Below are 21,245 nucleotides of genomic sequence, written 5' to 3' on the forward strand. Positions count from 1 at the left end.
TAGTTAAATAACTTGCAGAGAATCAAAATTGGTTAAAAGTAAACAATTGTTGGTACTTAAAAACTACAGATAATGGAAAATAAGAAAATAATAAACCATAAAAAACATAAAAAACTTCCTAAAAGACTGACAATAAAGTAACCTGCAAGAGTGGACAACTTAAAAAAAACAACTACAAATACAAAATATATTGCAAATAATAACTGCCTTTAAAAGCCCTTCATAAAAGGAAATTGAGTACTAGGTTCATGAAGATGGTAGATTAAAGTAAGAAAGAATCAGTAAAAAAGGTAGATAGTAGGCGAAGTAAGAGAGCGATGACAACATAAGATGCTGCCAAAAATATGGGAATAGCTGACCGAGTGAGGTGACAAGACATACAGTAGACAAAATTAGAACCGCGAGGAATGAGCAGTTTTAGCTTGTTTACCAAATGATTCACTCAATTTACCCACAACTAGAAAGTATTCTTTTAACTATCCAACATCATGATTTGTTTTATTAAAAATGAGAATTTATTATGACAGTAATTAGGCCTACTTGAATTACTTTGTAGCAGGAATTGTCCTCACATGCGTTCCATTGATTTGCTTTGGACAACTACAATCACTGCTTGACGTAGTTATACTATGTTTATTTACTGATGAAGCAATTGTTGCTTTTCATCGCTAACAAGTTAACTTTAACTGGCACTTTGAGCGCTTCACAGGAAGACTTCTAGCTGTTTACAGGAAATGTGTAATACTTAAATTAATTTTACTCAAAATTAGAGCAGGAAGTTGTACTTGCTTTTTGACAGACTGAACAAAGCTACCAGACATATTCAACTTGTTATTTGTTAATAGAACTAGTAGTAATCTCCCAGTTCAGTGTGTTATGGGTGATTGTCAGGTGTGCAGATAAAGCACAGAGAATAAGTAACTCCACGACTATTCTAGGAGATGGTTGATTGCAGCAGTTGTTGGACAGCTGGTCTACCAAGCTGGATGTCGTGAGTTTAAATCCTGTGGGATGCCATCTTTTTTCTCAACTTTTAGCAGCTCCTTCGGACAGATAGACAAGGCTCTTATTATAGTAATGATTATTGCATGCAATAACTAATGCGAGTGGTATGCATTAATTATTGCATGCATTAATTATTGCATACAATAATTAATGCATGCATTAATTATTGCATGCAATAATTAATGCATGTGGTATGCATTAAATCCTAAAAAAACTAAAAGTAAAGTAAGGTAAAAATTAAATCCTGTAGTATGCAATCCAACTACAATGCACTCCACTTATGCTACAGTTTGGTGCATTCCTTCCTACTCTTTCAGTTCCTCCATTGTGAGCTCTTGTTCGTGCTCCAAGAGTGATTCTTTGATGTCCTCATAATCCACCTTTACTTCGTTTTTTTCTAACAAAACATGTATTTCCGGGTCACCTTCACTTGCTGTCTTCTCATTGGTCAATACTTCATGTAGGCTCAGTACTCTTCAAGGTACCTGAAGTGTATGTCCAGTCATTTTTTTAGCCTTCCATATTTTGCATTTCTTTCATAATTAAAAATAAAAAACTTTTTAACAAAAAATTTTGTAACCTCAGAGTTGTGTATGAGGAAATCTTTATAAGTAGAAGCGTCACTGTTTCCCTCCAATCTTAGCACCCTTTCATCTTGTCTGTAAATAAGGCTTTTGGTTTGTTTACGCAATTAAAAATTGATCCTCACACCTATCACCATTTTGTTGAAATCTTGTATAAGAGTGAGCAAAAAAGCTGTTTCACATGGAACTTGAACTCGGACTCTCTGGGTTGCAGACCAGCATACTAATCACTACACTACTCAGCTGCTTTGCTACATCATGGGATAAGTATACACATACTTATTACTCATGACGATCTCTCACAGTGCATAGAGCACTGGACTGACAAAGATACTATTAATCATATATATATACATAGGCTATATATATAAATATATATATAGCTATATATATAACTATATATATAACTATATATATATACATATATATATATATATATATATATATATATATATATATATATATATATATATATATATATATATATATACAGTCAAACATGGATAACTCGCCCACGGATAGCTCGAATACATGGTTAATTCGAACAGTTTCTTTGGTCCAGTCCCACGTAATGATAAATTGCTATAGATAACTCGAACTCAACACTGTTAACTCGAACTGTTTTATGCCCAACGGCTACCGAAACGGTTGTTATCGCTTTAGAAAATCACTTTATTCCAAGCCATAGAGGTAAACCTCATCTTTTCGTAATTCATAAGCGTGGCATTCACTATCGGCAAAATATTTTTGTCAACAACTTTTCTAAAGGTTTGGTGAAATTTGATTTATACCAAACATCCGCTTAGCTATCGCCCTTCGGAAGCAAGGAAAGTGGTATTCGTTAAGAGCAACACTCCGAGGCAGTTCAATTAGAAGTTTTACGAGGTTTTACGGTACATTGTATATCACTCTATCACTCACGCTTTTTGAATGGATACTTATTGAATGTACATGTATTCTGTGTTTAGGTTAAACGATGAATAGTTTTCCGACGTTGATTACATGTTGAATCAACGTCGGAATGTTGAATGTTTAAAACGTCTTAAAAATTGTTGTAATTAAACGTATACGTTGTCTTAGCTAAAAAAACTATTCATCGTTTGACCTAAACACGGAATAGGTGTGTACATTCAATAAGTATCCATTCAAAAAGCGTGAATGATATACAATATACCGTAAAACCTCGTAAAACTTCTAATTGAACTGCCTCGGAGTGTTGCTCTTAGCGAATCTCAGGTAAAGTAAGGTAATCTTTGCATAAACTTCAAGAAAAATCGGCAAAATTGATCGTGGGTAAAACGCTCAAAAGAAAAAGATGTCTTTTCTTTTGAGCATTTCAACAACGATCAAGTTTTGCCAATGTCAATCTTAAAAAAACGTCCTGGCAATAACATCACCTCAAACAACAAACCAATCTCCAGTGATAGAAAAATCTCTATACTTTTTGATAAAAACATTTTAAACTTTACATTAGAAGCATTTAATTTGAAAGAAGCCATTTGTGCTTTTGATTTATGTTATAGTTTGCATATGTACATGTATCTACTAATAAATAAGTAAATACATGGACTTGTGACAGTGCTCTGATAACTTGAATGCTCTGATAATTCGAACACTTTTGCTCGGTCCCGTGAAGTTTGAGTTATCCATGTTTGACTGTATATATATATGCTCTGATAACTTGAACGCTCTGATAACTCGAACACTTTCGCTCGGTCCCGTGAAGTTCGTGTTACGGCTTCACCCCCAGATATTCGAAGGAATTCAAACTGATGTCTACTTATGAGATTTATTGAACAACGTGAAAACTAAAATAACATAAAGCGTACTATGAGTAGATATAATGAAAGGTTAAATTTCTCAATTAGCACAATATGCATTCTAGACATGAATATAAATGCACTAATAGTAACATTAAACTCAAAAATAGTAAATGATAAAACACAAGATTAATACATGAAATAAAAGTAATCGTTGTTACCTTGAACGACCTTCTGGGGATTCAGCAATAACTTGATTCCAAACTTGTATTTGGTAAGTAGAGAATATGTGAATGTAGATATAATAATAAAACAGTAGATGCTGCTTAGCAGATATATTCGAGAGTTCAACAATTTCACATGTTGCCTGTGCAGTAGCTAAAGTTAAAGTGATAGTTGTTGGAAGGCAAAAAGAAATACCATGAATCAGTTGTTTTGCAAAATTAGGCAGTGAAATCATTAAGGCAGCCGGATGGCAACAGCTTGGTTGACAAAGAAAATGAATGTTGCAATTGGCAAACGATGCCATTAGATGCCCATTACCAAATTTTGCCATGCAAGCAAGACAGTCATAATGCCCCAAAACTGAAGTGGTGAGATTTCACCAATGCCGATCCTACACTCCCACCTGAGATTTCACCCGGTGTTGTCTCATACCAATCTACTAATCTTGATATGCCCTTACCAGTGTAACTAATTTTGATACAGGTTGAATCAGATATTGTCTTTTGTTTTTATCTATAGGGTATTGGTTGCTGGCAACAAGAAGGTTCACAGATCGCACTTGTTGATCATGAGACTTGAAACATTCGGTAACACGAGCCATTTTCCACTCATTCCTAGCTACATCATATCATCACAAATAATGACTATGTCACCTACATTGATTTTTGGAGTTTAGTTTGGCCATTTTTGGCGTGATTGTAAGTCTAGAAGGTAATGCTTGCGCCAGCGTTTCCAAAATTCATTAGCTATATGCTGTACTGCTCTCCAGCGCTTGCGGGAGTAAACATCAGCATCTGAAAAGTCACTCGGTGGTGGAAGCACCACATCGGACTTCATTGTTAGTAGCATGTGTGGGGATAGAGGAAGATCATCACTGCACACTGTGGTTAGTGGTCGACAGTTGATGATAGCCATAATCTCATAGAAGATTATCCTGAGTAAGGCTGTACTAACCCTCCCACTATACTGGCGCTCGAAGCCGTTGAGAATGTTTCTGATGGAGCGTATTTGGCGCTCCCAGACACCTCCCATGTTGCTTGAATGAGGAGAGTTAATTTTCATTGTGATATTCATACTGGTCAGCAAGTTACCTTGAAGGTATTTTGATGCACCAGTAAAGTTAGTGCCCTGATTACACTGTATAGATTAGATTGGTCCTCGGATGGCAGTTACAGTTCGTATAGCGTTTATGAAACTGTCGGTCGACATGTCTTCAAGTAGCTCGATATGGACAGCTCTTGAAGCCATACATGTCACAATCAAGCCATAGCGCTTTTGCTCTTTTCTACCATCCTTAACTAAAAAGGGACCAAAGCAATCTAAACCACAATGTGTAAAGAGAGGTGCTTCGTTAACCCTAACAGAAGGTAATGTGGCCATCTGTGGATTACATGGCCGACCACGAATTCTCTTGCATGTGACACAGCTTCGAATTCTAGATGAGACAGCAGATTGTCCATTTGGAATCCAATAACCGTGAGTACGGAGCAGTGCAAGAGTTTTTTCAGCACCTTGATGTGCTGCCTTGCGATGAGAGTAGTCGATCATCAGATTTGTGAGATGGCTTCTTTTTGGAAGAAGTAATGGGTGCCTTTCTCCAAATGATAGAAGCTCACTGCTTTAGAGCCTGCCTCCTACTCTCAGAAAGCCTTTCTGATCTAGAAAAGGGTCAAGTTTGGAGATTGAGCTTTGCATCGCTACACATTTTGTGCCTTTTAGTTTCTGTATGTCAACTGAGAAATTTTCAGACTGAACAGACTCAACCAGAGCATTAATAGCATCCTGCCTAGACTGTGCTGGTTTCCGTTGGCTTCCCTTTGTGAGGCAACCTTGAATTCTAGAAATGATTCACACTGCTTGGTCTAGGTGAGAGAAACGAGTTATTCGTTCATCAATGCTCGCATATGCTTGCATATGGTGGGTTGAAAGTGAGATCGCTTTAATCTCTTTGTCAGTCGACGATATTTGATGTTTTGGTTGCCTAGGCAGCTTGATTGGTTCATTCCAGAGGAATTCTGGTCCTGTGAACCAATTGGAAGATTGAAGCCTGCATGGATTTAGCCCACGCAATGCATGATCAGCAGGATTTATGTCAGTTGGCACATGGAACCACTGTTCTGACTTGCTATGATCACAGATTCTTTCCACCCTGTTAGCCACGAAAGTGTGGAATCTAGCCTCTGTATTTGTGATATAGCCAAGCACTACTTCAGAATCAGTGTAATAGTAGGTTTGTGCATTAAGGAGATGAAGCTCATTGATTACCTTTTGTGTGAGTGTTACAGCGCCATGGGCTGCCTGGAGTTCTAATCTGGGTATTGTGATGGACTTAACTGGAGTAACCCGAGCTTTGCTGCTAATTAGCGTCACGTGCACTTTGTTCGCCGCATTCACAGATCTTAGATAGATACACTGGCCATATCCTTTTGTACTGGCATCACTAAATGTGTGGAGTTTCATGTGTTTTGGTTTTCCAAAATTGGTTGATATGTAGCACCTAGGGATGCTGATGTTTTTAAGGTCCTTTAAGCTGTTATTTCATGCTAACCAGCTCTTTAGGGTAGGTCTATCCAGGGCATCATCCCAGTCAAGCTTTTGTCTGCATATGTCTTGCAAAATTGACTTGCCCTGCAGTATTACTGGTGACACCAATCCTAGTGGGTCGAATATTGAGGCAACGTTAGACAGAATTCCTCTTTTAGTGTTAGGTTTTTCTATCATGTTAACTTCATACTGGAAGCAATCCTGCTCAGAATTCCATAACATTCCAAACGTTCGCTCAGTGGGTAGAGCTTCGGTATTCAGGTCTAAGTTTTGCAAGGAACTAATCTGTTCGGCTTTTGGAAATGCTTCGACTACTTTCCTGCTGTTTGACAGCACTTTGTGGAGGCGAACATTTCCTTCATGACAGATTTCTATAGCTTTGCTAAAAACCTGAATAGCTGTAGTTGGGTCTGCCACACTGAGAATTCCATCATCAACATAAAAGTTGTCTGTGATGAACTCTACAGCATTTTTACTAATCTGGTCTTCTTGGCTAAGTTGATGTGCTATGTACCGAAGACCATAGGTTGCACATGCAGGTGATGACGTAGCTCCAAACAAATGAACTTTCATCCGATAAAGTGCAGTGCTACCTTGATCATTAAACCAAAGAAATCTGAGATAATCCTGGTCTGTGTTTGCTACTCTGAATTGATGGAACATGCTCTCAATGTCGCATGTTATGGCAACCTGATTCTGTCGAAAGCGTAGGAGAATACCTGTAAGACTATTCATAAAGTCTGGGCTCTGCATCAGATAGTCATTGATGGACTTGCCATCTGTTGTAGCACTTCCATCGAATACTACTCTGATTTTGTCTGGCTTTTTGGATGCCAAACCTCAAAGTGAGGAATATACCAAGCATCTTGCTTGTTATACTCTTCCTCTGGAATTATCTCAGCTTTGCCATTCTGTATTAGATTGCTCATAAATTCATGGTATTGCTTCAATAAGTTTGGATCCTTTTGAAGTTTTCTTTGAAGAGTTTTGAATCGTCTCTCTGCAGTTATCAGGCTCTTGTTTATGGGAGGTTTTTCCTTTAGAGGTAGTGGCATGGTAACATAACCATCCAATATGTGTGTTTCCTTTTTCATAATGCTAAGAAATATTTTGTCTTCAGTTGATGCAGCTTCTTCGTTGTCAGCGAAGTCTTTAAAGTCTTGGCTGAATGCTGCAAGTAGTCTGTTTATTTGCTTAGAAGTTTCAGTGGTGCATTTGAATGTAACGACCTTTATCTTTGGATCATGTGGGAGTTTAGGTGTATTGTGCATTATTCTGTGTGTTATTAGAGGCTGCATATTGCCTAATATTGACCATCCAAGATCTGTTCTAACAGCATATGGTTCAGAGTCGCTTCCGGTTTCAATTATCTGGCGCTGTCTGAACATTTTCTGGAAGTCATAGCTTATGAGGAGTCCCACTAGTATATTAGATTCTTTTGGCATTTCTTTAGATACCTGAAGTAGGTGTGGCCAAGATCCAGTCATTTCTGGTTTGGCAATGTGAGTCATTTGAGCCGGTATGTTTTCTCTAGTGTAAGCCGTGGGTAAATCATATATATGTTTGTCATTATAGCCTCTTATGGTTAGTCCTGTTACAATGTTGCAATGTACTGCTGCATTGGTTTCATTAATTGTGGTTAGTTCTAGTTTTGTGGGATGTATTTCAGGCTGTAGCTCATCAACAATTAGATCAGAAATAAAAGTTGCATCAGATTGGGTATCCATGAGCGCGTATACCAATACCTCTTTGTCTGAGTGTTTACTTGAGACCCATACTGGTATGGTCCATGACAGAGGTATACTGGCTTGTTTGCTTGGAGCTGCATGGTTTGCTTTGTTACATACCTTGTTTCTTGTGGTTTGACTTGGTTGTGTGTTTTTTGAATTCGAAGTATTGTCAGACTTTACTGGATTGTTGGGCTTGGTGTCAGATTTTTTGATCTCGGAGACAGCTTTATCTTTGTGTTTTCCATGCAAAACTGTGGCATGGGCTAGCTTGCACTCTTTGCAAACAGCTTTGGAAGGGCATGACTTGAATCTATGTCTAGTCTCAAGACAGCCAAAGCACAACAATTTTTCAGTTATGAAGTCTTGTATTTCTTTGTGTGTCATTTTTGCTAGAAAGAAACATTCTGCGGTTGGATGTTTAAACCTTTTGCTTTCTTTTGAAATGCAGTATTGACATTGGAGCTCATTGGTGTTTGACTTTGCTTTAGAACTGTTAGTAGTAGAAGTAGGTGCAGCTGGTGTTTTTGATTCTGTCTTAAGGGAAACATGCATTTGGTTGTTTGACTTTGGTTTATCCTGTGATTGTAACCTTTTGTTCAGAGTTGTCTTGCTTATGGATTTTTGGGTGGCTGTTGTATTCCGCAGATTGCTGCAGGCATACTTAGCTTCTTTAGAAATGAACTTTGCATATTTTTTGAATTTTGGGAAGGAGCCGGTTTGAGCTTGGGTATCTTCTGCATGTCGTACCTACCTGTCGGAAAGCCAGTCTGGGAGAGCTCAAATAATGTTCCTGTTCTCTCGCTTTTGGTTGAGAACGTTGAGACCCGGTATACTGTTCATTGCAGTAACACATGCATTCAGGAAATAGCTATAGTGCTTGAGAGCAGAAAAATCTCTTCCTGAAATCTTTGGCCATTGTTCAAGACGGTCTTTAAATTTTTCCTCGACCATCTCGTCTGCTCCATATTCTGAATGAAGCATATCAAGAGCTTCTTGATAAGCATCGTTGGAATTGAGGGAGAAAAAACTGCTTATGGCTTCTTTTGCCTCACCACTGACAAATTCCTTTAGCAATTGCAGCTTTTCTATGGCAGAGTATGGCTTCATATCTATAAGAGCTGCAAAGGATATTTGCCAGTCATTGTATTTCAAAGGATCTCCATCAAACACCTCTGGTTTAGGGATATCAGCCCTCTCCATTGTCATGGCTTTGGCCATGGATTCACCGACTGCTTTGGCTATCGTGGTAGACAGATCAACGGTCGGTGAGATGTCTGGCTTTTCTTCAAGCTTGATTGGCTGGTTGGTCAGTGATTGAGTTAGCATTGGTATTCTGCTTACTTGAGCCTGTGATCCTACATCTGGACTTGAACCCAGCGCTCGTAATTGTGATGCTTTGGATGGAGGACGCAGCAGAGAGTTTCGCATATATGTCTCCTGCTCTTGCTCTAAAGTGTTTTCATAAGCTCTCTGTTGAGCCTTTCCAGCTTCAACCTCAGCCTGAAGCTTCAATTCAGCTATGTGGCGTCGTTTGAGGATCATGTCCTCCTTTTGCTTCAGCTCAAACAAGGCAGGTCTTCTTCCATTTGCCTGGCTTCAAGTTCAATTTGAAGCTTTGCTTTGGCAGCAGCCACTTTGGCTGCAGCCTTAGTTGCCTGTGCAAAGGTTTGAGGTTGGTAAAGTGTGTTAGATTATTGTGATTCAGATACACAAGATGGTGACTTGTGCATCTGAGACATGTGGGTCTCAGATCTAAGAGACTGTGGTTTGATTGTGTAAGTTAGCTGTGGCTCTAAGATTTGTGAATGAGAAGTGATCAATTTTGACTCATGACTGTACTTGGATGACTTCATTGACTCAGGCTTACCTGCGCCAATGGGGTGCAGGGGTAGCTCTGTAGAGTGACCAGTAGATGATTGCACCAAGGGTTGTGTGCCCTTGCGTGACCTACTATCGCAACTACCTTTGCTACTTACTAAGTCATTGCTGTGATCAATTGTGTACTTGATATGGCTATGTGATTCCAACAAATCATGCGCAATGCTTGACATGCTTGTCTGCCTATGGGCATATTGTCTATCAACACCTGATTGTCTGACAGATGGTTGATCTTTGACCTCTGACATGTTACTCAGCAATTGCTCCACTTGTGTAACTATTTTTTCACAATCACCATTTACACGGTCAATCTCTCTCACCAACTTCTTGAGCTTTTCACTACTTGTACCACACTTCCTCACACTTTCAAAATCTTCATTTGCTCGTCTCAAATTGCTACTTTCCACTAATTGTCGCTGTAATTCTACAAGGCGTGCTCTGCTTACACCAGCTTCAATTTCTCTTAAAATCAGTAAATGAAATTCAGACTGTATTTCAACAGCTACTTCAATATCATTGATTAATAGTTGTTCTCTCACACGCTGTGACACACGTCTATCATCAGTAGCTGGCAAAGAATTATCAATTTGCTCAGAACTAGTCATGGTTAAAAATAGTTTTGACAAGGACTGGTAAAGCCACTCAGAGCTATTTCGTAATATGAAACAACAGCACAGATCGCCTATCAGTAAATAATGAGAGTGCAAGTGCATTGATGACCCGTGACCTCAGCTTCGGCAGTATGACTGTCTTGGCATAGTTGAAACTACAGTGTTTTGAGCAATAACAACAAGCCAAATTTGAGTAAAATAATGAGCTCTGCTAATGACTTCGTGAATGGTTTGTGTCACACTGCAATGCAGATGCCTAGGCTATTAATAGGTCGCAAATATTTGGTCACTCAGGCTACCTTGTATGATATCACTGTCACAATTATTCAATAAAAGCTAAAATAATACACTCGTAAAAATATGACTGAAGAATGTGGGAAAGTAAAACACTGAAGTATAACAGCAGTTCAATATTAGTATGAAACAATGATCAGGCTGTTCTAGAAATAACAATACAAAATCTAAAGTTGCTGATTTGGTCCAAATTTCTACTCTGTTGAGATCTGACAAGAACTCCTTGAAGGAAATGATGTTGATGTTGTTGCTATTACTATTCTAAAACTGTTTGACTCACGAAACCAAGGCTGATGCTCCTTAGCTTTGTTTGACTTCATCTGTATAGCGACAGGCGCTATCTAGGGCGACAAGCCGTAATGGAGAGCTAGCTTTACTGATGAGTAGTTGTGGTTCATGAGACTTTATTTAACCCAACTGGCTCAACGTGAAGTCTGCAATGTGAATTGCATGACATGTACATTAATAGAAAACAGTTGCAATTATTAATAACAGTGTAAAATATACAAAGTGATTCAAATGTTTTAGAGGCAACTCAAATGTATAGAATTAGCCATAAATTGTGAAATAAACATAAAATGAGAAATAGACAGTGAATGTAACAAATCTTAATGTGTGTAAAAGTTTAACAGTTTGCTAAAAATGGAATTCACAAATTAATAAGCAAAAACTGACCTTGTTGCCTTCCGTGGCTTGTCTTGGTAAAATAGACTTGAAAATATTGTAGACTTGAGAACTTTTAAAAGAACAACTTTATAAACTTAGAAAATATATCACCAATAATGGTGAGCTTATTGAGCCATACTGCTCAGGACAAAGACTGCTGCTCTACTGACCAGTTCTAGAGAAGACAGTTGACCAAGATGAACCGAGAATGCAAAAAAGTTAGACAAAATTAGTGCACATTCCGGACCCTAAATTAGTCGTAGTCCCAGCCACGCCAATCGCTAATGGAACGCGCTCCAACGCCCGCAGCAGCAGCTCTCAAGCTTATTCATCCCAGCAGCCAAAGACTGGAAAAAGCATTAGTATTTATTAAAAATGTACCTGTTTTATAGTCGTGACACATCTGTTGAGGTAATTATCTATTACACCTTGAAAACAAAGAAGTCTGGGGCTGATGTTTACTAGAAATAATTTTTAAGAAATGGCTAGAAATAATACACGTATTTAATTTCATTACACTCCCACCTTAATTTACTCTAGGAAATTAACTATTATAAGCAAGCTAAAAATACTACTGTCCACATTTCACCACATTTCAAGGATTATGTTGAAAGCATAAAACATACTACCTGAAAGCGATATATTGTGAAACATACATGAAGGTAAGGGTAAGCAGAAAGTAGTATAAAGTGATATGAATATGTGATAAAACAAAAAATGTGCTGCCAATTTCGACGGTGCACATTCAGCATAGATGGGGGATAAAAGTAATAGCATAAAATACAAGTATAACAGTATAAGCATAATCTATTCCAGTTTAACTAGTTTCTGGACAGGTCTATGTAGAATTGTTCTTTTTTCCATCGGCTTTCCTTCGCTGGAGAGGAACTTTGACGCTAATCGAACTGACACCTTTCTAACAAGACCGTCTGATCCTGGATAGGTTTCTTCCACTATAGCTTTTCTCCAGTGATTTCTGGGCATATCGTGCTCGACCAAGAGTACCACATCACCCTTGGCAAGGTTCACCTTAATATCGGCCCACTTCTGACGCTTGGTAATCTCATCGAAGTAAGTGACCTTCCACTTTTGCCAGAATGCCTCCGCCAAACATTGTACTTCTTTCCATCTAGCTTTAGCATATGACTCCGTTGTAAACTCGCCTGGGGGTGGCGGTGTTGGTTCTGGCTTTCCAGTTAGCAAAGCGTTCGGAGTGATTGGCAGCTCTTCCGGATCGTTGACATCAACTAAAGATAGAGGCCTGCTGTTAGCCGTTGCCATCACCTCACAAAATGCCGTTCGTAGCATGGAAGTATCGAATCTGCCTTTGTGTTTGTAAAAAATATCGTCTAAAATAGATCGAATGGTGCGAATTTGTCGCTCCCAAACACCACCTTGATGGCTAGCTGTTGGGGTTGACATGATGAAGTTTATTTGCATGTTTGCTAGAATTTGCTTAGCTTCGTTGTTTACCATATTTTTAAGTTGCTTGTCCAATTCATTTTTTGCTCCAATAAAGTTGGTGCCATTGTCACTGTACAGGGTTTTCACATGTCCTCGAATAGATATAAAACAACGCAATGCATTCAGAAATGCATTGGTCGATAAGTCATCCAAAAGCTCAATATGTATTCCTCTGGTATATAGACAGGTAAAGACTAGACCATACTTCTTCAGCTCAGTACGCCTTTCTTTAACCTCAAAAGGCCCAAAGCAGTCCATACCAGTGTGCATAAAGGGGGGATACTTTCCAGTTCTTTCTAACGGCAAGTCTCCCATCTGCTGAGAAGAGCTTTTTCCTCGTAGTGTGCGGCATGTCACACATTTGCCGACCATCTCTTTGACCAACCTGGTCCCACCGACTAACCAAAATCCAGCTTGACGTATTGCAGTCAGCGTGTATGACCTACCAAGATGGTGTGTCTTATTATGGACATCTTGGACTATATGTCTAGCAAAAAGACTGTGTTTAGGCATGATAATTGGGTGTTTCTCTGTGTAGCTTAGTAATGGAGACTTTTCAGCTCTTCCACCGACGCATAAAAGACCATCTTTGTTGATGAATGGGTTCAGTTGAGGAAGAGCACTGCCTTTTGACACAGCGTTTCCAGTGCTGATTGCATTTAGTTCGGCTGAAAGGTATTCCTGCTGAGTCACTTGAATGACTAGGTTTTCAGCCTTTCTTAAGTCGACTGCCTCTAGTGGTTCCAGTTTCCATGATTTGTTGCGTACCATCTTTTGAAGTGTTCCAACAACTCGTAGAAGTCGAATTTTGGTACTGAAGTGCTCTATGAGCTTGAGCACTGGATTAGGTCGTTTCATTTTTGTGTCGCATTTTTTAATTCTTCTCACTTCCGGATCTGTTTGACTGAGTCTCGCTTGGAAATCAGTCTGGTTAGCTGAAGGATATGTTTGTTTTTCTCTTAAGAACTCAGGCCCATGGAACCAGATACTCTTCATTAGTTTGTGGCATTCTATCCCTCTGGACGCTATGTCCGCTGGATTGTGCTCCCCGGCTATATGGTGCCACTGAGTGACTTGTGAGTGTTCTCTAATTTCATGAACTCGGTTTGCTACATATGTCTGAAATCTCTTGGAGTCATTGGCTATGTAGCTGAGCACAATTTGAGAGTCTGACCAATAATGCTCCTCATCAATTTTAAGATCTAACTCGTGTTTCAGTGTCTTACTAAGTCGAGTAGCCAGCAATGCTGCTTGCAACTCCAATCTAGGAATGGTGACTTTTCCTTTGGATGGTACTACTCTAGATTTCGCCATCAGGAGTCCAGTAGAAATTTCGTTTTTGTGGTTTGTCATCTTTATGTACGAACAGGCTCCTATGCCATTGAAGCTGGCATCCGCAAAGTGGTGTAGCTCAGTTTTGATCACTTTGCCAAAGCTTGGAGGCTTGATGCATCGAGGAATTGTAATGGACTCTAGCAAAGAGAGCTGATACTTCCATTCTTGCCACTCTTTGGCTATCTCAGAGGAGACAGGCTCATCCCAGTCTGTTTCTGCACTGTTTGCTTTCTGTAGGATATTCTTTCCAGACAAAACATATGGAGAGAGAAATCCAAGCGGATCATATATCTGTGATATCACAGACAATATGCCTCTTCTTGTTGAAGCTTTGTCTTGTAGCTGGCTGCTAAATGTAAATTCATCTGTGTTAATTGCCCATTCAAGTCCAAGTGTTCTGTGAGTTGAAATCTTTCCTTCAAATAGGCTTTGGATCTCTATGCATTCTGACTCTGGGAGGTCAATCAGAGCTTCCTGTTTGTTTGAAAGAAACTTATGTAGTCGCAAGTTGCCCAAGGAGCAAAGCTCTCGGCTTTCTTCAATCAGTTTTCTGGCTTTGCTGGCATCCTCTACGCTTGTTACTCCATCATCTACGTAAAAGTTTCTTTCAATGAACGTAGATGCTATAGGATGTGTCGCTTTGTTTTTCTGTGCTAACTTGCGAAGTCCGTATGTTGCCACAGCTGGGGAAGAAACTGCTCCAAAAAGATGCACAGTCATCCGGTAATCTTTGACATTTCCGGATTCATCTTGCCAGAGAAATCTGAGAAAGTCCCTATCTTCTGGCTTTACATAGAAGTTATAAAACATTTTTTCTACGTCACAGGTCAATGCTATACATTCCTGACGAAATCTGCTGAGGATACCGACTAGACTATTTATATGGTCAGGTCCTTGCAAAAGATGTTGGTTTATAGAGGTGTTTGCATAAGTGGCACTGCAGTCAAAAACTACTCTGAGCTTGTGCTTACGGGGATGTTTCACAGAAAAATGTGGTATGTACCACATTTCTCCAGATTCAGGCTTGTTACTTTCGTGCACTTCTTCTGCATGACCTTTTTGTATAAGCTCATTTATAAACTCGGTATACTTCTCCTTGTAGGAGGGGTCAGTTTTGAACTTGTTGGTCAAAGAGGCTAAGCGACCAAGAGCTTGCAAACGATTGTTAGGTAGTTTGGGCCGCGATCTAAAGGGTAATGGCATCTGGAAGTACCCATCATTTCTTTGTACAGTTCCTGTACTCAAAATCTCCATGAACTTTATGTCATCTTGAGAGCTTAGCGTGTCACTATCATCAGATAGTATCTTTGCAACCGTGTTGCAGGCATTCACTGATACTCTTGGTGTTTTACGACCATTTTGTCTTTTACCACTGCCCATAGCTGTCCATCCTAGAACTGTTTTCTCAGCAAATGGTTGTCCTTTCTGTCCACGTATTGTCTCTATCGGTGCAAAGGCATCTGAACAGTCTCGCCCAATCAGCATAGCCACAGGTATATCAAGCAGGGGAGGAAGAAACTTGGAGATTTCGACGAGATGTTCATACTTGGCCAGATTATCTCTAGTAGGTATCTGGTCTTTGTCACATGAGAAGTCATTCCAAGCGTAAGCTGCTATGCTTAGCTTGGTACATTCGTGGAAACCCCTAACTAAAATATTGTGGTGTAAATTGATCTTCTCAAGTGTCGATCCATTTAGAGTTTCCATCTGTACATCTTCTATTGTTGTATCGGTGTTCAGCATGCCTCCAACGTCTGTTGTGAGAAATGTGCTGTCCGACTGTGAATCTAACATAGCGTATATAAGTACCTCTTTCTGTGGATCAAATTGCGAGGAAACATAAACAGGAAGAATCATATTTAGCCCTTTCTCTGCACAACTTGTGAACTTGACATCAAGTTTCTTTGTCTTCTGCAAAGAATCCTCTCGAGCAGTGTTCCCTTGAGATTCCTTTAGAGTGCTTGTGTATTGCTTGTTGGGCTTGGTTTCCATTTTCATCCCACCTGAAGTGTTAGTTTGAGTTTCTGGAGCCTTTGTATCTGTACTCCTATTTCGCTCCCATTCGTGAGGTTCTCTGTGTAAGGCGGTGGGGTGTCTTTTCTGACACTTTTTGCAGGTTGCTCTTTTTGGACATTCTTTAGATCTGTGATCTGAGGAACCCAAGCATCCAAAGCATAGACGATGCTGTTTAACAAAGGCTTCTTGTTGGGCCGCTTTCATATCTCTTAGTGTGTAGCATTCAGCTGTTGCATGAGGCTTCTTGCAGCAAATGCAGGAGTTAGCGTAACCAGTAGATGTTGCAAGAGCACTAACTCGAGCACTAGGGTAGATTCTTTGTTGTTTGGGTTTGTCCTTCAAATTCATGCTTGTCAGCTGCATCAACGGCTCTTCCATGATCTCCGCATGGTCAATAACAAATGATGTGAACTCTTTGAAGTCAGGATACGGCTTCCTGGCTTGACGTCTTTCCTTGACTGTTTTCACCCAACTTCTAATCATGAAATCGGGTAACTTTGCAACTAGTTTCTCATTCTCCTCGCTGTCATCTAAGATGTTTAGCTGGGTAACATCGCTCATAGCAGACCTAATATGTGCCAGCAAGTCAGCATATTCCCTAAGCAAAGAACTATTTTTGGGTCCTATCTTGCTGAATTCCGACAGCTTTTTACGTAGTGCTCTGCTTACGCTGTGTTTGTTTCCAAATCTATCCTTCAGCACTGCTCTTGCATCATAGTATGCAGATAGTGTATTAGTTAAGAAATGCCCGCTGATGGCATCGTAAGCCTTACCAGACACAAACCTTTTAAGGTGACGGAGGGGTTCAATATTTGTCAAACCTTCAGTCTCCACGTAAGCGTCAAAATCCATTTCCCATTCTGTGAAGGTAATGGGATCACCATGGTACACAGCAGGTGCCAGAGACTGCCTCTTTGTTGCTCTCATTGAAGCAATAAGACTAGTTGTGAGATCTTTTACGACTTGTAGACCTGTGTCTTGAGCTCCAATACTGTTATAGGATTCCACGTTGACTTCTGGGTTGTTGGTGCGTGTAGGCATAACAGTTGGCCAGCTATAAGCTGAAGGTGTTGCTTCAGTTATGGTATTAGCTTCTCTTTCTCTCATTCGAGACAGCAGTTGATTAAACTTTTCCATGTGAGTAGCAAAGGTAGCAGACGCCTCTTGAAGATCTTCCTCATCATCTTGTTTAGGTTGGTCCATCTCCTCTAGTAGCACTGTAAGCTTCTGTCGGTTCACGGCGATTTTGCTTGTACACAAATCAAACATATTTTTGATTGTTTCTAAATCTGTTTTTTTCTCAGTCAATCTATCTAACTCATTATAGTTTGCTTCAATAGTTTCCAAATTGGCATCAACAGTGGCACTATATTGTTCTATTTGCTCTCTTGTGTGAGCTTCAGTTTGACCGAAAAAATGGTCCATATGTTCAAATTCCTCAACTATAGCTTGAGCTACTTCATTATTCAAATGCATAAGCTTTAGGCGTACAGACTCACGCCTGGAAACTACATCTGTATCAGACCTTTCAAGTGATTGCATATTAGTTTGACGATTTGATTCGTCCTCTGACGCCATATCAGAGAACAAAATTATGAGTTTACTTTCAACTAGGCCTACTATGAAAATAAACAAAACTAGCCCTTTAATAATTAAAGCCAGTAAGACACTAACGATGGCACCTACCCGTGCGTGCCCATCTAATACAGTAGTTACATGTGAATATAGCCTAGAGGAAGGTTGACAAAATTGGCAATCAGCTAAATAGCTACTTGATGAGTTTACCAGGAATTGCACTGCGGCGCGGCGCGCGCGGCAAAGGATGGCGACCCCACAAACAATTACCGAGCAGAGACCTGACAATCAAGGGAACCGCTTGATGTGCACCAAATTTGCTTGTAAAAATTGTGAATTTAAATTTAAACTACTGTCAACTGTACTTCAGCTAGAACTACTCAGTTTACAATAACGAGCAGACTTGTAGAAACTTAACCAAGGCAATACACAATACCAAGCTAAAAATGGTTGATAAAGCCACACATGGAAGTAAAGCAAATATTGTAGATATTCTATTTACTTCAGTCCAATATTGATACGTTACTTGTCTTTACAGGTTCCTTCAGTATTTTCCTTTCAGCGCTTTACTTGACTCTAAGGACTTGACTTGTACTTTACTTTGACTTTGTAAGTTTGAGCTTTACCTTGACTTTGTAGACTTGAACTTCACTTTGACTTTGTAAACTTGACTCTCCAATGGTAGAGGTCAAGACTTCACTATAGCGACAGGCGCTATCTAGGGCGACAAGCCGTAATGGAGAGCTAGCTTTACTGATGAGTAGTTGTGGTTCATGAGACTTTATTTAACCCAACTGGCTCAACGTGAAGTCTGCAATGTGAATTGCATGACATGTACATTAATAGAAAACAGTTGCAATTATTAATAACAGTGTAAAATATACAAAGTGATTCAAATGTTTTAGAGGCAACTCAAATGTATAGAATTAGCCATAAATTGTGAAATAAACATAAAATGAGAAATAGACAGTGAATGTAACAAATCTTAATGTGTGTAAAAGTTTAACAGTTTGCTAAAAATGGAATTCACAAATTAATAAGCAAAAACTGACCTTGTTGCCTTCCGTGGCTTGTCTTGGTAAAATAGACTTGAAAATATTGTAGACTTGAGAACTTTTAAAAGAACAACTTTATAAACTTAGAAAATATATCACCAATAATGGTGAGCTTATTGAGCCATACTGCTCAGGACAAAGACTGCTGCTCTACTGACCAGTTCTAGAGAAGACAGTTGACCAAGATGAACCGAGAATGCAAAAAAGTTAGACAAAATTAGTGCACATTCCGGACCCTAAATTAGTCGTAGTCCCAGCCACGCCAATCGCTAATGGAACGCGCTCCAACGCCCGCAGCAGCAGCTCTCAAGCTTATTCATCCCAGCAGCCAAAGACTGGAAAAAGCATTAGTATTTATTAAAAATGTACCTGTTTTATAGTCGTGACACATCTGTTGAGGTAATTATCTATTACACCTTGAAAACAAAGAAGTCTGGGGCTGATGTTTACTAGAAATAATTTTTAAGAAATGGCTAGAAATAATACACGTATTTAATTTCATTACAATCTGTGCATAGGTGTGGCAACATCTTGTTCCTCGTCTAGTCACAAGTTTTCACTGTTACGGCTTCACCCCCAGATATTCGAAGGAATTCAAACTGATGTCCACTTATGAGATTTATTGAACAACGTGAAAACTAAAATAACATAAAGCGTACTATGAGTAGATATAGTGAAAGGTTAAATTTCTCAATTAGCACAATATGCATTCTAGACATGAATATAAATGCACTAATAGTAACATTAAACTCAAAAATAGTAAATGATAAAACACAAGATTAATACATGAAATAAAAGTAATCGTTGTTACCTTGAACGACCTTCTGAGGATTCCGTAATAACTTGATTCCAAACTTGTATTTGATAAGTATAGAATATGTGAATGTAGATATAATAATAAAACAGTAGATGCTGCTTAGCAGATATATTCGAGAGTTCAACAATTTCACATGTTGCTTGTGCAGTAGCTAAAGTTAAAGTGATAGTTGTTGGAAGGCAAAAAGAAATACCATGAATCAGTTGTTTTGCAAAATTAGGCAGTGAAATCATAAGGCAGCCGGATAGCAACAGCTTGGTTGACAAAGAAAATGAATGTTGCAATTGGCAAACGATGCCATTAGATGCCCATTACCAAATTTTGCCATGCAAACAAGACAGTCATAATGCACCAAAACTGAAGTGGTGAGATTTCACCAATGCCGATCCTACAGTTCGAGTTATCCATGTTTGACTGTATATATATATATATATATATATATTTATATATATATACAGTGAAACATGGATAACTCACCCTCGGATATAGCGAACACATGGTTAACTCGAATAGATTTGCTTGGTCCGTTCCCACGCAATGATAAATGTCTCTATATAACTCGAACTCAACACTGTTAATTCGAACTGTTCTTTGCCCAACGGCTACCGAAACGGTTGCTATCACTTTAGAAAATCACATTATTCCAAGACATGAGGTAAACCTCAACTTTTCATAATTCATAAGCGTTGTTATTACCACCATCGGCAAAATATTTTTGTTAACGACTTTTCTAAAGGTTTCGTGAAATTTGATTTATACCAAACATCCGCGTAGTGATCGCCCTTCGGAAGCGAGGTAAAGTGATGTAGCGAAAATGCCACGAATCGAGATGACAGCAGGTTTTGCGGTGGTTTAAACTGAACTGATCGTATTCTGGTAGATATGACTGTTTATTTTACCGATAGCCAGAATAGACCGTGAAGTCTACAAAAGTACATGTCACAATAAAACTACTGTGTAAAGCAAAATAACATAAAAAACATTATATAATTGACTTGAAAGTCACATTAAAACAAAAGCATTCAATTTAGTCAAATAAAATACATATAAGTATATAATAAAACTGACCTTTTGCCTCCGTAGCCTGCTAGTCTCTCACTTATAATTTTGTCACTTATTGATAATAAACTTTCTGTGCTGAGTTACATGCTGCCCACAGCACTACATGTAAAACTGCTACTGTGTGGCTAATCTGAAACTGGCGTATATATATGTAAAGGCAAATGTGAGTCAGCAAACAATGTCACCATTAAGGAAACTAGTGGAAGTCGTTTAGAAAAACCGTTTCCAGTGCGCAGCATGAGTATGTTTTAATAAGCAGTGTAATTATGGCATAACTGATATTTTAATGTGTTTCGGCAAGGTTAATGTGTTTCATGTGTGGCCCGGTGGTGGCAGCGAACTATAGACATTACAATGAACTGTAATTTGTGAGTGCATAGGAAATGGTACTAGCTGACTTTACACTTCACAAGTGAGGTAATCTTTGCATAAACTTCAAGAAAAATCGGCAAAATTGATCGTGGGTAAAACGCTTAAAAGAAAAAGATGTCTTTTCTTTTGAGCATTTTAACAACGATCAAGTTTTGCCAATGTCAATCTAAAAAACGTCCTGGCAATAACATCACCTCAAACAACGAACCAATCTCAAGTGATAGAAAAATCTCTATACTTTTTGATAAAAAA

At 39.0% G+C, this 21,245-nt stretch overlaps 5 protein-coding genes across 5 annotated transcripts; all 5 read right to left on the reverse strand.

Moving 5' to 3' along the window:
* Positions 1 to 5,422: 5,422 nt before the first annotated feature.
* Positions 5,423 to 6,034, reverse strand: LOC137402691 (uncharacterized). The gene has a single exon (XM_068089196.1). It carries the CDS (start codon positions 6,032 to 6,034, stop codon positions 5,423 to 5,425), a length of 612 nt encoding a protein of 203 aa, XP_067945297.1.
* Positions 6,035 to 6,112: 78 nt separating this feature from the next.
* LOC137402692 (uncharacterized) lies at positions 6,113 to 6,871 on the reverse strand. Its single transcript, XM_068089198.1, has one exon. It carries the CDS (start codon positions 6,869 to 6,871, stop codon positions 6,113 to 6,115), a length of 759 nt encoding a protein of 252 aa, XP_067945299.1.
* A 50-nt stretch (positions 6,872 to 6,921) lies between these two features.
* On the reverse strand, positions 6,922 to 8,232 carry LOC137402693 (uncharacterized). The gene has a single exon (XM_068089199.1). It carries the CDS (start codon positions 8,230 to 8,232, stop codon positions 6,922 to 6,924), a length of 1,311 nt encoding a protein of 436 aa, XP_067945300.1.
* A 393-nt stretch (positions 8,233 to 8,625) lies between these two features.
* LOC137402694 (uncharacterized) lies at positions 8,626 to 9,390 on the reverse strand. The gene has a single exon (XM_068089200.1). It carries the CDS (start codon positions 9,388 to 9,390, stop codon positions 8,626 to 8,628), a length of 765 nt encoding a protein of 254 aa, XP_067945301.1.
* Positions 9,391 to 12,104: 2,714 nt separating this feature from the next.
* Positions 12,105 to 17,690, reverse strand: LOC137402695 (uncharacterized). Its single transcript, XM_068089201.1, has one exon. It carries the CDS (start codon positions 17,688 to 17,690, stop codon positions 12,105 to 12,107), a length of 5,586 nt encoding a protein of 1,861 aa, XP_067945302.1.
* Positions 17,691 to 21,245: the final 3,555 nt, after the last annotated feature.

Source organism: Watersipora subatra, chromosome 8, assembly GCF_963576615.1.
Source record: "Watersipora subatra chromosome 8, tzWatSuba1.1, whole genome shotgun sequence".
Lineage (NCBI taxonomy): Eukaryota > Metazoa > Bryozoa > Gymnolaemata > Cheilostomatida > Watersiporidae > Watersipora > Watersipora subatra.